Source organism: Lindgomyces ingoldianus, assembly GCF_010093535.1.
Source record: "Lindgomyces ingoldianus strain ATCC 200398 unplaced genomic scaffold BDR25scaffold_30, whole genome shotgun sequence".
Taxonomy (NCBI): domain Eukaryota; kingdom Fungi; phylum Ascomycota; class Dothideomycetes; order Pleosporales; family Lindgomycetaceae; genus Lindgomyces; species Lindgomyces ingoldianus.
The window spans coordinates 329,912-344,239 of record NW_022985191.1 but is presented as its reverse complement, the minus strand read 5'-3'; the positions used below and the strand labels follow the sequence as shown (position 1 = coordinate 344,239).

Here is a 14,328-nt window from a genome sequence, read left to right as displayed (position 1 = left end):
AAATTGCAGCATTTTGCAAGCTGGTCGCGCATAGGGCAAGTGCGCGAAGGACTCGGATCGGCAAAACAAAAAGCCGAGCAACACGAGTAGAGCAGAAAAAGGATTGATAAATGAGGACAATCAATACAATCAATAAATCATCCCATACATCATATCCAAACCCATCATTCATCTCAGGAAGCCTAGAAACAGTGCTTCAATCTGACAGCTATCTAAAAGGAAAATTCTTATATATATAGCTTAAGTATAGTCTTAATAATTACTTACTTTTTATTATTACCTAGCCTTTATAAGTTAGCTATAGAATTAGCTTATAAAAGTTATTTAGTGCTATAGTTATTTATTATTTTTTAAAAGACTTTATACATAGCTATAGCATGTTTCTTTAAAAGTTTTATGTCTTATTTAAAAGCTTAGAGTATAAGCTATATCTAACATTCTTTTAGCACGTTTAAGTAGTGTTGTTAGGAATATATTAGTGTAAAAAAAGTAGTTTAGTAAGGTCTTAGTAAAAGTAAGCAACTTAGGTGTGTAAGTAACTCGCCTGTAAAGTACGTTATAGTAAAAAATTAAATTATACTAGTTTAAGTTAAACTTTTAAAATAAAATAAAAGTAACTTAATAAATTAAGTATAGCTACTTTTACTTTATTTTTTTTTTACTTAAGGTTTTTTTAACAAAGAGGTGTTTAATAGCGCTATAAGAATAGAAAGATAACATAGCTTATTTAAACCTAAAATTTTTTATTTAGACTAAGTAAAGCTATTCTAGCATAGAATAGCTTACTAGAGTTAAGAAGTAGCTTATCTTAGCCTAAGAAAATCTATTATATAGAAGAAATAAACATTCTAGCCTAGAATAGCCTATACTAGCAAAAAAAAAGGCAGAGTTTAAGTCTAATAAGACATTTTAAGATTATTAAAATAAATAAGCTATAAAGTAAGTAAGCTAAAACTAGATTAATCTATTACTACTAAAATAGTTGCACTTTAAGTCTAAAAGATATAATTTAAGAGTATTTAACTTTTGTGGAGGATAAAATAGCCTGGCAGTAGCTGTTCAGAAGATCGGATGAAGTGACTCCGCTATCTAAGAGAGCTGAGGGCTCTCCTTATATACACCGAGCTTCGGAACATAATATCTCCAGATCCCGAGCTGCGTCCCAGGCTCTGAGCCCCAGTCCCAGGCTCTGAGCCCCAGTCCCAGGCTCTGAGCCCCAGCCAAGGCTCTCAGTATACGCGACAACTTTATTAAGGAAAGAAAAAAAAGCTTAAGCTAAAGAACTTAAAACTACACTATACTATACATTTTTAACTATTTTTACTATAGGATGCGCTAGATTACACTAGATTGTGCTATTAGAGTTACAGATCTACCTAATGTGTGGAGATCAGCGAGACCAGTGGGGTCAACTTCTGGTCTTTGGTTTTTGCTTGATCCCACAAGTATAGCAATCTTAGCGACATCGTCTTCTGATCTCAGGCTTTTGCTTGATCTTTTGAGAGCAGCAATTTTGGCAAGATCGTACTCACATGAGGGTAAGAAAAGGGAGTCCAGGAAGACTATTCCTTATGAATCAAATCTCTGTCTCAACTAAAATTACAATTTATTTCCATGCTGTTCTCCTCTGCACCAAGGGCCCTCCTATAGCATACCAACAGCATCAATGGTATTGCTCGGTACCCTCCGAGCTTCGTTAAGCGACACTACTCGATAATAACATTTCGATAAGAGGTCCAGCTAGCGCTTCATCTAAGCCCAAACTCAGAAGCCTGCTGGCCTTGATACTTGCTGACTGGGATGCTTGGAAGATCTCCCATATATTATTCTTTACAGCAATCTCGATCTGGTAATCCTCAATCATATTGCTTACCACCGGTGACAAGCTCAGGGGAGATAACTGTGGATTAGGTCCGAGCTCGATGACGATAGAATTATCTATTTTCGGGGTAGCGGGAAGCTCGACCTTTGTACTTGGCAGGTTGGGGAAGCTTTCAACACTAATGATCGCTTCAGTTGATATAGAGTCATCTATCAAGACTCTGATTGGAATTGATGTACTGAGCATTGCAATGAACCGGAATGTCCAAGCTCTGCCGGTAGCCATAGTTTCGAGTCTCCCAAGAGCTTGATCAAACTTGATTGGTATCGATCTTATGTGCTCTTCCGTTCCGTGCGACCCTTCATCATCTCGGGTATCTTCTCGGATTGTGAATTGTCCATCCTGACCTACAACAACAAGCACTTCGAAGGATTCAGGATTGGCACAACCATTGGCTGGCATAAGTTCCTTGTCTAATGGGATGATCGAGCCCTCACGGGCTAGGACTGGTATCTGGTGTAATGGACGATACAGATTAATCTCTCGATCGCCATCATAGACTAAACCGGTGAAGATATCAACGTGGCGTTGCGGTGGAACCCAGACTTTGACGTGCGCTCGATTCGTTCTGTAATCCCGCCGACGTACTATGGGAGCAACCACAAGGGCGGATCCAAAGAAGTACTGGTTTGGAACCTTATAGGCTATATCACGGGATGGGAAGCTCCAATAAATTGGCTGTATCAGTGGCGTGCCAGACTCATAGCCGGCAATGTTCATAGAGAAGATGTAAGGCACGAGTCGATGGCGTAGCCGCAGTATGGCTTGTAGAGCAGCGTCACTCTCAGGCCGGTATCGCCACGGCTCTTTCGACATCCAGCGGCTACTAGTGGAATGCAGGCGTAAGATTGGTGAAAAGGCTCCAAACTGTATCCAACGAACTGTGAGCTCATCATCGCGATATCCCCAAAGATGCCCCCCGAGGTCATGGCTCCACCACCCGTAACCAATATTAGAGGCTGTAGCTGTGAATTCCGGTTGGAACTCAAGGGAGTCCCATGTTACAATGGTATCGCCGGAAAAGCCCACTGGATAGCGATGGCTTCCTGGACCAGCATATCTAGAAAAGATAATTGGGCGTTCTCTGACAGTGCGTTGCTTGGTATCGAGAAATTGGAAATGATTCAACATCCACAGGGGATCAATTCCAGGCACACGGGAGTTTTCGCCTTGTTGCCAATCAATCCACCAAAAGTCGCATCCTCGCTCTTCCAAGTGTCGATGGAGAACATTCAAATATGCATACATGAAGTCTTGGGAGGTAGAGTCGAAAAGAATCGGTTTACGGTGGGTTGTATCATGACCAAGGACCCGTGCCATCTCCTCATACATATCTTCGTGGCAATGAACTCCTGAATGTGGGTGGTCATTGAGGGAAGTCTTCAGTCTTTTCTCATGCAGCAACTGCATGAATGAATCAGGGTCAGGGAACAGAGCCTTGTTCCACGTATACCCAGTCCAACCAGCGTGAGGGACATTATCACCCTTCACTATATGCCAATCCATATCGATGACAGCGACGGACAGAGGTATGCCGTGAGCCCTGAAGTTGTCAATTAATTCCAAATACTCAGACGCAGTGTAAGCATGATATCTGCTCCACCAGTTCCCGAGGCAGTATCGTGGTACTATCGGTTGGCGACCAGAAATAGCGTAAAATGATCTCATGGTGTCCCGATAGTTGTGGGCGCAACAAAACAGGTAACCATCAACACGACCACCTGACCGACGAGGAGCCACGAATGCACTGCCATCGAATAGCATGCTGTGGCTATCATCTAGAGCTGCAAACCCCGTTCGAGAGAGAATTCCGGTACCCATATCTAGCCTTCCATCTATGTTGTCTAGAGTTCTTGCTGTGCCTCCGAGGTTCATCAGTGGCGCATCACCGTAACGCCACTCGCTCAGCATATCCATGAGCTTACTGGTGAAGGAAACGAGAAATCCATTTGAACTGAACTTCTTTTTATCGTACGTCAGCTGGAATGCGGGTCCAAATATCTGAAGCTGAGATTCTTCATCCTCGACTCGAAAGTTTGGTTTAGAGAAGTTTCGATTGATGGCAAATGTCGATGCCCTGTCTTCGAAGACACCATCTTCGGACCACTCATATCTCAAAACGATGTCATCAATCACAGTAAAGCGATAGTTCGGACCGGTGACCAGCGACTCTGGGTTCGCAATGGGTTCAGTGGGAAATTTGTATTTGTCCATGCTGTGCTCAGGATGATATGGACCTGTGGAGGTTACGAATGAGTCGGATTTCGTAGATACTCTTTCGATATCAACGACACAGTTTGTGTGGAAGAGGGCGGTCAGAAAGTCTGGAACTATTCGCTGCCTTGAGTTTGATATTCTCTCTGCGTGAAAATAGCCGCAGCGGCATTATAACAGTTCCATTCCCTGTGGTAGAACTGAAGCCCCGCACTCTGCGCAACAGAGCGACAGAGAAGACGTAGCCTATTGGGCGAGAAGATATATGGAGCCATGATATGAGCGGGGGAATCATGTTTTTGATTGGTTCTAGAGAAACCCGGTGAAAGTTCGGACACAAAAAGTAATCCGCATCTTGGGGTGGCAAATTACGAACATAGATACCACTACTTGGCGTAATAATTTCCCATCTACCACTGTATTGAATCTACTACCACACATGTGACGTCAGCCTGAAAAATATCCCAAATGCCACTGCTTCTATCCCATATGCCACCATTCTGTTAGTGGGATTTGCGCCTCCCCTAGATGCTTTTAGTTAGTAGATAAAAACAGTTTTATATAAAAAGAGGGTCTATATAATGTCGTTTTTAGTGGTAGATAGAACTTCTTATTATTCGTGTTAGATTTAGCAGCTTGCTAAAACCGGAATAGTGTATAACGTGTTCAACGCGATTAAAGAGTTGACACGTTTTAACACTAGGTTAGTTAACACAACATTAAGAAGTGGCCGTACCGGCCTACCTTTTCTCGGCAAGCGTAGATGCACACCTTTGTAGGTATTAGCCAGCCCTCCGAAATCAATAAGATTCAATACACGGCTGCTGCACCTTAAGCAATATTAGTGTGCTTAAGCAACAAAAGTCACTGATTATTCAATTGACGCCTGCCCTATCAAGCGCGCGGAAGTCCACGACACGGCAGAGATTCACATCTCAATCTGCACAGCCCCGCCTTGTGACACTCCACGGTTTCTATTATTGGTAATTATTATGTAGGATTCTGTTTTCGTCGAAGTGGTCGCGGTATTTCCAAGGGATGCTTCCACCGACCTTCCCGCGCCGTTTTCAATCTTCCCACAGCCTTTCCCAATTTTCACACTGCCATGTCCGCACATTAGCACAATGGACTCCACAGAGCAGTCAACATCGTATACGTCTGGCTCTACGCCCTATCCTGATCACTCGAAGCAAATCGCCGAATATGTCGCGACTGGTCGCATCAGGCCACTAGTACGCTTTCCCTGCATTTCCAAGCCTCGCGTTGCATTCCTTAGCCCCGCGCTAGTTTGTTCCCCCAACTAAGCACTCGCTCCAGGCTTCGGACCTCTTAGACGAGGATCCATCCGGACCCCCATCTCCCAGGACATACGCGTATACAAAACTACCACACAATGACTCGATCCGCATATTCGTGCTCCAACCCGGCAAGAGCTACGAGCCTTTAACATGCAGCCTGATTCTGGCACGACTCTCTAACATGCCATACGTCGAAGCCATATCATACACCTGGGGCAATAGTGAAAGACTATTCACTGTGTCTTGCGACAATCGCGATATCCGCATCACACGCAATCTACGAAATGCGCTGCGTCAAGTTCGGCACGAAAATGTCACTCGGCTCCTCTGGGCCGATTCCATTTGCATCAATCAAGAGGACTTGGAAGAATTAGGGCAGCAAGTTGCCATGATGGGAGACGTATTTGGCAGTGCAAAACGAGTTCTGATCTGTGTCGGTGCGGATTCCGAATTCCACGCACCCGCTGTGCAAGCCTTAGTAGGCGACGTGAATGCGATGATGGATCGCAGCTTTGCGAACATGGATCTCGAAAACGACAAGTTTCCTTGGATACTCAAAGATAATGACTTGTTGAAGGATCCGCGCTGGTCAAGCTTGAAGGAACTGCTTAGTGTGCCTTGGTTCCATCGCGGGTGGGTCATTCAAGAAGCCCTGCTGGCCGCCACAGCAACTGTGAAGTGGGGCGAGACCGAGATCTCATGGGAGCTCCTCGGTCGTACTCAGCGATGGCTTCTTCGACGTGGGCAGTCCGCTGCAACTACCCACGATATCCATTTAACCCACCTTCTTTGGAACGACTTCAACCATCGACGACCGACCGAGGCGGGCACGATGGAAGATAGTGAGCTCTACTACAACTACACGCTGTTAGAGGTCATGAACTCGGCAAGACGTCTGAGCATGATGGATCTGCGTGATCGCGTGTATGCGTTCTTAGGGCTACATCGAACCACATCTATTGATATGCTAGAGTACATGCGAATCAGTAAAGACAGGCCGGTCCTTGACTACACGATTTCTCATTTACAGGTATATCATAAATTCGCCTCAGGCTACCTCAGCAAGTCTTCCGATCTGAAGTTGTTCATGTTTATCCAACATGACGACGAGAGTCTAGCAGCTGGCATCCCAAGTTGGGCACCACGATGGGACCTGCACGAGTGCAAGCATCCGATCGGGGATAGCACCTGGCCGCTTCTCCAGTCGGCCGATGGATCGGGTCCGAAGGTCGAGGTTCGCTCCGAGGACGAAGTGCAAGTTCGAGGCGTCATTGTCGACCGCGTGGTATTGACATCAGAGCCACATCCAGGTGACGGCATCTCGCTCGACATGGCCCTATCCACGCTAGGACTATTCTGGTCTTCTGCCAGATCCCACGTGTCTCCATATAAGCTGAGTGATCGAGGAAAGCACTTAGCGCGCACTCTCCGATGCGGTCGTTTTCGTGGTCACCGCGAAACCTGGGACCAACATGAATCTGCTTATATTCGCCTTCTACTTGGGTATTCGGAGGTAGCTCATGAAGAGCGGGGCTATGGTATCGATGTCGAAGCACTTTCTGGACATGGCGATGCAGAATTCGCGAATGTAGCATTTCGCTCGCGGCTGGTGGGGAGAAGAGTATTTTTGACCGAGCGTGGATATTTTGGCCTTACGGGTAATGTAGTGCGGAAGGGCGATCTTGTTGGAATTGTTTTTGGGACCGCAACACCATTTCTGTTCAGGAAGTGTAATGACAAATATCAGATCCTTGGTGATGCGTATGTGGAGAGTAAGACTGGTGGACTCCTGGGGCGAGAAGATGAAGACTCGTTCCTTGGAAGCAAAGACTGGGTCCACTGGGACGTCGAAGAGCAGGACCTAATTCTTATATGACTACAATTTGTGAGCGGGGGAGCAGACTTGTCAATAATCAAGTCGACTTAGTAACTTAACTTAATTGGCTTGATTATATTAAGTTAACGTACCTAACGGGTTGGCCGGCCACTTTTGCCAAGCCCCTACTAAACTCTACCTATCTACATAATGCCTTAACAACAACACTAGATTAAATCTTCTAAAAAACGTTAGATATAGCTTACTTTTTAAGCTCTTAAATAAGACTTAAAACTTTTTTTATAACATGCTGCAGCTATTTATAATGTTTTTTACACAACACTAAGCAATTAACGCGCTAGACAGCCTTTATAAGCAGAATGCTAGCCTAAATTAAGGAATCTAACTAAGCTTAAAAAAAAAGTAGTTATTAAGTATATACTTAAGCTTATTATACACAGATTTCCCTTTAAGCTTACAGCTATAGCTAATATAGCTAATTCCTTGCCTGCAGAGCGTAATCTAGGCTAGGTTAGCTTAAACTAGCCTAGTATATAGATTAAGCACTACCCTAAGTTTATAATAAAGTTTAATTATAAGTATAATTATAAAAAAGTGCTTTATAAAGATCTAAAGGTTATCTAAGGCTAGTTTTACCTAGTAGCTAACATAAAAGCTAAGTATAGTATCTAAAATAAAAACAAGTATAACTTTAATAAGTTAAGCTTTATAATAGGCTAGATATTAACTAAAGTAGTTATTATAGCTTTAGAGAGATAAGAACAGCTAAAGGTAATATAGCAAAGTAATAAAAAGTAAATAATAGTTATCTAAAGTATTAATATAATAAAGTAGGCTATAAGATTATAAAGCTTTAAGTAGTAAATAAAGCTACTACATAACATAAATGTTACAATCCTTACTCCGGCGAAATGGTATTTTCGGGAGTACAACGGCCTATGGGGTGGTTAGCGGAGAGGGATAGGACTTAGCTGGATCAGGTGTACGGTCCGTCGAGCAGAGTACAGGGCAGGGCGAGATATAGGAGGCAGGTTGTGGTTTAACCTAGCAGCTGTATAGGGGGCTAGTAAACGTGATCTGTAAGGATAGAGATAGAGGTATATATAGTGTAAGATATATAAGGCAGTAAAGTTCTCTTTATAAAAGTTTTAATGCCTTTTAGTTTATTAAATAGTAAAGACTAAATAATAAACTTAACAGTAATTATAACCTTCTAACTATAGTTATAATTAAAACTATATACATAAGGTTTACATGCGTTTGCATGCGTTGCAGGTGTTGCATGCATTGCCTATAACTACCTGCAATGCCTGCATTACCTGTAATGCTTTAGTTTCTATTAGACAGTGCACTCTATAAGGCTTTTATCTAAAAGCTAAAGCTATTCTTTATCTGTCCTGTTACATAATTTGCTTAGCATAGGGCTAAGCGCCTTCTATCTAACATTGTTTAGGCTATGTAGGACAGCTAGTTAGGTTATTACAGTTTAACTATTAGCTGTAACACGTAGGCTTCCCTTTTAGTTAGCGTTCTTGCTATTATGTTCTTTTTATTATAAGTGTTAGATTTTTTTTTTAACTAGTGCATTCTTATCTTTAAAGGCTAGTCTAATATTTATCTTTCTTAACTATGCCTTATTAGGTTCCTTGTACTTCTGCTGTTGCCTGTTACTTTTATACTATTACTTATCTTAACTTTTATTGTTATATAAAAATGCGTTCTTATAGTCCTTATTAGTCTTATAGTTCTTCCTATGTAATGTCCCTATTATTAGACAAGTGCGTAGAGTGTGTGTAAAAAAGTAGTTATTATAATGCTTTTATTTCTAATGCAGCTTAAAATTGCTTAGAGTGTAAAAAAAAAAAACTGCTTAAAGAGCTAGAGGCAGCTAAAGAAAAAAAAATAAGAGAAAAGAAAAAAAAAATGCAGAAGTAGGCTAAGTCTCTAAGGCGTCTTTAGTCTTTTATAGCTTAGCAGAAATAAGTTTAAAAATAGTTAAAGATTCTAGCAAATTAAAAAGTAAAGTACTTAAAAAAAGACCTTTTATTACTAGATAAGCTTAAAGCGCTTAAGGTAAAAGCAGCAGGTCTTCTTTCTTCTTAGCCTATGTTAAAGGGTTGCAGACATTTTACATTGCAGCTAGCTAATGCTGCTATAGTTTTAATTAATAATAGTGCTTTCTAGTTTAGAGGGCCTTCTCTAGAATAGTTTTGTTTAGAAGAGACTCTAGGTATTTATAAAAGGCTTAAAAGGCTTTTAATAGGCTTTTAATAAGTTTTTAAGTGTTTTTACTAGTAAGCTATTCTTTTTATTTTACTAAATACTTATTTTTTTTATAGTCTAAGATTTTTTTTACTTTATATTCTTTTTCTTCTTCTTTTTATTTAGTAGTTATAAGTAGAATAGTTTTAAAAGTAAGTTTAAGCTTAAAAATATAAAACTAAAAGTATATTTATATTTTTTTTAGTAGCTTAAGCTTATAAATGCTAAGGCGCGTTTATATAACCTAGTATAGTCTTATGTGTTTTTCTGCTAACTTTCTTAAAGGTCTTAGTGTCTTAAGGTTCTTTATATTTAGATATATATAGTTATTTAGGTGTATTTCTAGTGTAAGTTTTTTTTTTATTTACTGCTTTTTCTATAGTTTTCTAGGCTAATTAGGCTTTTTTAGTAAGTTTCTAATATAGTTCTAGAAGTTTAGTTATGTAATCTATAGCTTTTAAAGGATTAGTTAATTATAAGCTATAGAGCTTATATTATAAAAAGTAACTAAAATTAGCTTTATATAGAGTTTCCTTAGTAGTGGCTAATTTTAAGGTGTTAATAACAAACTATGCTATTAGCAGCTATTTTACCTAATCTATTTATTTATATAAGACATATTTTTGTAGAAATTTTTTAACTTTTATGTTTACTCTTTCTATTTGTCTGTCTGTTTGTAAATAATAGGTAGTAAAGAGCCTATAGTTAATTCTAAGGTGTTTAATTAAGGCTGTCTAGAATTTACTAGTAAATAATTTATTATAATTAAAGATAATAATTTTAGGGTAGCTATAAGTTACAAAGACATTTTTTTTTAGTTTAAATATAAATTCTTTAGCTATAATAGTTTTTTTTAATAGCTATAGATAAATAAACTTAGTAGTTTTATCTATAACCTATGCAATTATATTACAGAGTCTTTTAGTGCTAGGCTTGTGTAAGGGTAGTAGCCTAGTTATAAAGTCTATAGTTATTATTATCTATAGTTAGCTAGGTGCTGTAATTAGCTAAATTAATCTATAAAGTTTATGCCTTTATAAGTTATTTTTATTGCAGGTATTACATTTCTATAGAACTTTAGTACATAGGTGTTTTAATTAGGGTACTTCTTAGAGTATAGTAGTTTTAATTTTCTTTTATAGCAACCTAATCTCTAAGTGTCTAAACATAAGAGCTTTATAATATTCTTTTATTAAGTTTTTCTATTCTTATTTAACTATTATAAAAGAACATAGTAGTTCTTTTTAGTTAAGTCTTCTATAGATTAGTCCTTCTAGAGTTTCTTTAAAGATTATAAATTCTTTAGAATTTTCTTTATTAGTTTTAAAATAGTCTGCGCGCCTACTTAAGGCATTAGCCTACTAATTGCTGCTTCTTGCTACATGTTTAATAATAAAGTTAAATTAAGTAAGTTCTATAGCCTATTATACATACATTAGTAATAGTTTCTTAGTAGTAAAAAAAGTAACAAAGTTTATATAGTTAGTAAGAATTATAAATTATTAACTAAGGCTTTAAAGCTTAACTTTTTAATTTCTATATACATTAACTATAGCTTTTAGTTCTTTGTTAGAGATAGTATATTTTTACTCTAATAGTGTAAATTTTGCTAAGTAGTAAGCTACTAGATGCTATTAACTATTTTCTTGTTTTTAGGAAAGTGCTGCTTTTTCTGCTCTTAGAGAGGCGTCTATGTGTACTTTTGTCTCTAGTAAGGGGTTGTACATCCTAAGGATAGAGTATCTTATAATTATTTATTTTAGCTGTTAGAAGGCTTCTTTTATTTCTAGTGTCTATTAAAATTTCTAAGTTGCTCTTTCTTTTAAGGTAGTGTCTGTAAGGGGAAGCGCTATTTTTAAGTAGTCCTTAATTATTCTTTGTACGTAGCTAGTAAGGCCTAGAAATCCCTTAATTTCTGTTACAGTTATTAGTGTTAGCTAGTTAAGTACCTTTTCTACTTTAGTAAGGTCTATCTTTATTTCTTCTTTATTAATAATAAATCTTAAGTATTTAGTTTTTTATATATTAAATTTATATTTTTCTAGTTATAGGTAGAGTTTATATTATTAAAGTTAATTAAGTATAAGTTTTACTTTAGATATGTAATCTACTTAGTTGTTTTTAGTGTATATTAGAACATTATCTAAGTACACAAGTATAAATATGTCTAAATAGAAATTAAGTGCAGTATTAATAACTTATTAAAAGGTTGCTAGGGCGTTAGTTAGTCTAAATAGCATAATAAAAAGTTTATATAATCCTTCTAGAGTTTAAAAAGCTGTTATCTATTTATGTCTTTCTTTAATCTTTATTTTATTAAATCTATCTTAAATGTTAAACTTAGTAAAGTGTTTAGTTCCTTTAAGCTAGTTTATAATATTTTAAATAATTAGTAAAGAATACTAATCTTTTATAGTGTTATTATTTAAGGTTTAGTAATCTTAACATACTCTTACTTTACTATTCTTCTTTTTTACAAAAACTACTGCTAATGCTATTAGACTATTGCTTTCTTTAATATGTTCTTAAGCTAGCATTCTATCTACATATTCTTGTAAGGCGTTCTTTTAGGCTTTTATTAGAAGTTATAGTTTGTAGGTCTTTAGTTATAGGTTTAGTTTAAAGTTAATTGCGTAGTTCTAAGGCTAATGTAGTAGCAGTTCTTCTAGATCTTCTAGAGTCTTAAACATATCTTTATAGTCTTAATATTTTTCTAGTAGCTTACTTATTTTTTAAGATATTTAATAAATTTTAACTTAATTAAGGTCTTATTTTTTTTTAAATTTTTTAAAGGAGATTTCTTTTAGTTTCTTTTTTATTAGGTAGACAGCCTAGGCTTCTAGTTTCTAGTAGGGGAACCTTCTTAGCTTTTCTTGTTAGTAGGTGCTAGAGTCTTTATAAGATGCTAATTATGCTATTTCTGCATTACCTTAGCTAGTTAGAGACATAGTCTGCTAGTTAATTGCTAGGTTATGCTTATATAGCTAGTTATAGCCTAGTATTACTTAGTATTTGCTTTTTAGTAGTAGTATATTAAAGGATATCTAGTCCTTAGTTTCTTTAGCTTTAGTAATAAGTTTTTTTATTTTAAGTTAAATTTATCTTACTTTATATTCTATTAATAAGGCGTTAGCTAAAGATACTCTAAAAAAGTTTTTTTTTTATTAAAAAAGTATGTTGTTTTAGTTAACCTATCTTAAATTAATTACTATAAATGTGCATTTGCTATTAATTAAGGCAAGTCCTTCTTATTTCTAGCCTAGTTATTAGAGAGTAATTTTAGTTATTAGGCTTTATTCTAGTCCTTATCTAACTATAATAAGAATGTAGAGTTTATAGAGTATTTCTCTATAGTTTATTTTATTATCTTTGTTAATAGTCTTAGCTATATTTTTATATTCTGTAATTTAGTCTAATTATACCTTGTATTCCTAATGTCCTAGTATTATGCATTCTAATATAGTGCACTAGGCATCTTCTATTTTATAGTAATATAGCATTTAATTATCCTGTTAGTGTGCTCTCTATTAAAAGTAGTAGAACATGCATGCTGCTTTATTATTACATTCTGTCTATAGTTCTTGTTTGTAATCTATACTATTCTTGTAGTAAAGACAGTGTGGCATTTTGCAGGTAAATGCTATGCTAGCTAGTGTGTTGTTCTTAGGTAAACTTTCCTGTGTTCTGTGTAGCCACTAGCCAGCCCTATGCTTAGTTAGCTAGTGCTTAATGCAGTACTTACTGCTGCACAGGTACTAGGTATAGGGGCATTCCCTAAGGTTATTTTGTACTAGTATTAGCTAAACCTATGTCTATCTTAGGTATTCCTTAGTTTTTATTATTTGTAATAGGTAGTTTTAGTAAGTGTAATAAAACTGTCACGGTATCCTCCCCGGATCCCAGACATAACTGTATTAGACGCGTACTAGAGTATTATTAGTGCACGTCTAATACAAACACAACACAACACAGACATAAACTTAAGCATAAACTGCCTTAACACTAACTAAACCTAGAACAGGCTTAATTTATACTTAAAGTGCTTAGACTTTTAAGCTAAGTATTTAATTACTAATTTTCTCTTAAACCTTCTTATTTCTTACATAATGTCTTATACTTACTATAATACCTTATGTAGTAATTAAACTAGACCTCTGTAAAGCTCTATAACCTTACTTATGCATAATTATAACATTATGTTATGTTAAAACTTTAGCTAAGAATAGCCTCTAAATTTAATCTAATAAGCTTAGTACTTACATAACTCTAAGCTATTAAAGTAAGCTAAAAAGCCTTCTAAAAAGCACTTACTTTATAAAAAAGCTACTATGTTGTAAGCTTTAAAGCTTTTTAAAAAAACTTTAAAAAATAGCTTTATATTATTAAGTAGTCTATTTCTGCCTTAACTTTTATTATAGTAGTAGAAACTAAGAACTTACTAGCTTTAAAGCTTACCTAGAAGTCTAAAGATAGCTTAACTCCCTCCTACCTAACGCTGCCTATAACTTGTAACTTTTTTAACTTAGTAATAAAATCTAACTAACTCTCTAATCCCCTACTGTTTAATAGAAAATAAAAAGACCTACCTTTTTTCCTACATAAGCTCTAATACAAACTTAAAAAAAACATAGACTAATTTCTTTTTAAACACTCTTAGTTACTATACACCTACTTTTAACTTAACTATAATATAACAGCCTTAATTAACTTACTAATAAATAAGAATATTATTAACTTAGATTAATTTATAGCGTTTTTATAAGTAACTTATAAAGACTTAAATAAAAAGTTAACAGCCCTAAGTTACCTAAACACTTTATAAAAAAAAAAAAAGC

General features: G+C 36.5%; 2 protein-coding genes across 2 annotated transcripts; one reads left to right on the top strand and one right to left on the bottom strand.

Moving 5' to 3' along the window:
- Nucleotides 1–1,085: 1,085 nt before the first annotated feature.
- Nucleotides 1,086–4,595, bottom strand: BDR25DRAFT_358776 (uncharacterized protein; the record flags this gene model as incomplete). The annotated part of the gene is made up of 6 exons (XM_033695997.1): nt 1,086–1,228; nt 1,377–1,568; nt 1,656–1,706; nt 1,765–4,242; nt 4,298–4,523; nt 4,572–4,595. The coding sequence occupies 6 exons, from the start codon at nt 4,593–4,595 to the stop codon at nt 1,086–1,088; spliced, it is 3,114 nt and encodes a 1,037-aa protein (XP_033544067.1).
- Nucleotides 4,596–5,174: 579 nt separating this feature from the next.
- BDR25DRAFT_267295 (HET-domain-containing protein) lies at nt 5,175–7,287 on the top strand. Its single transcript, XM_033687038.1, has 2 exons — nt 5,175–5,328; nt 5,414–7,287. The coding sequence occupies exons 1-2, from the start codon at nt 5,221–5,223 to the stop codon at nt 7,268–7,270; spliced, it is 1,965 nt and encodes a 654-aa protein (XP_033544066.1). The 5' UTR covers nt 5,175–5,220; the 3' UTR covers nt 7,271–7,287.
- The last annotated feature ends 7,041 nt before the right edge of the window (nt 7,288–14,328 follow it).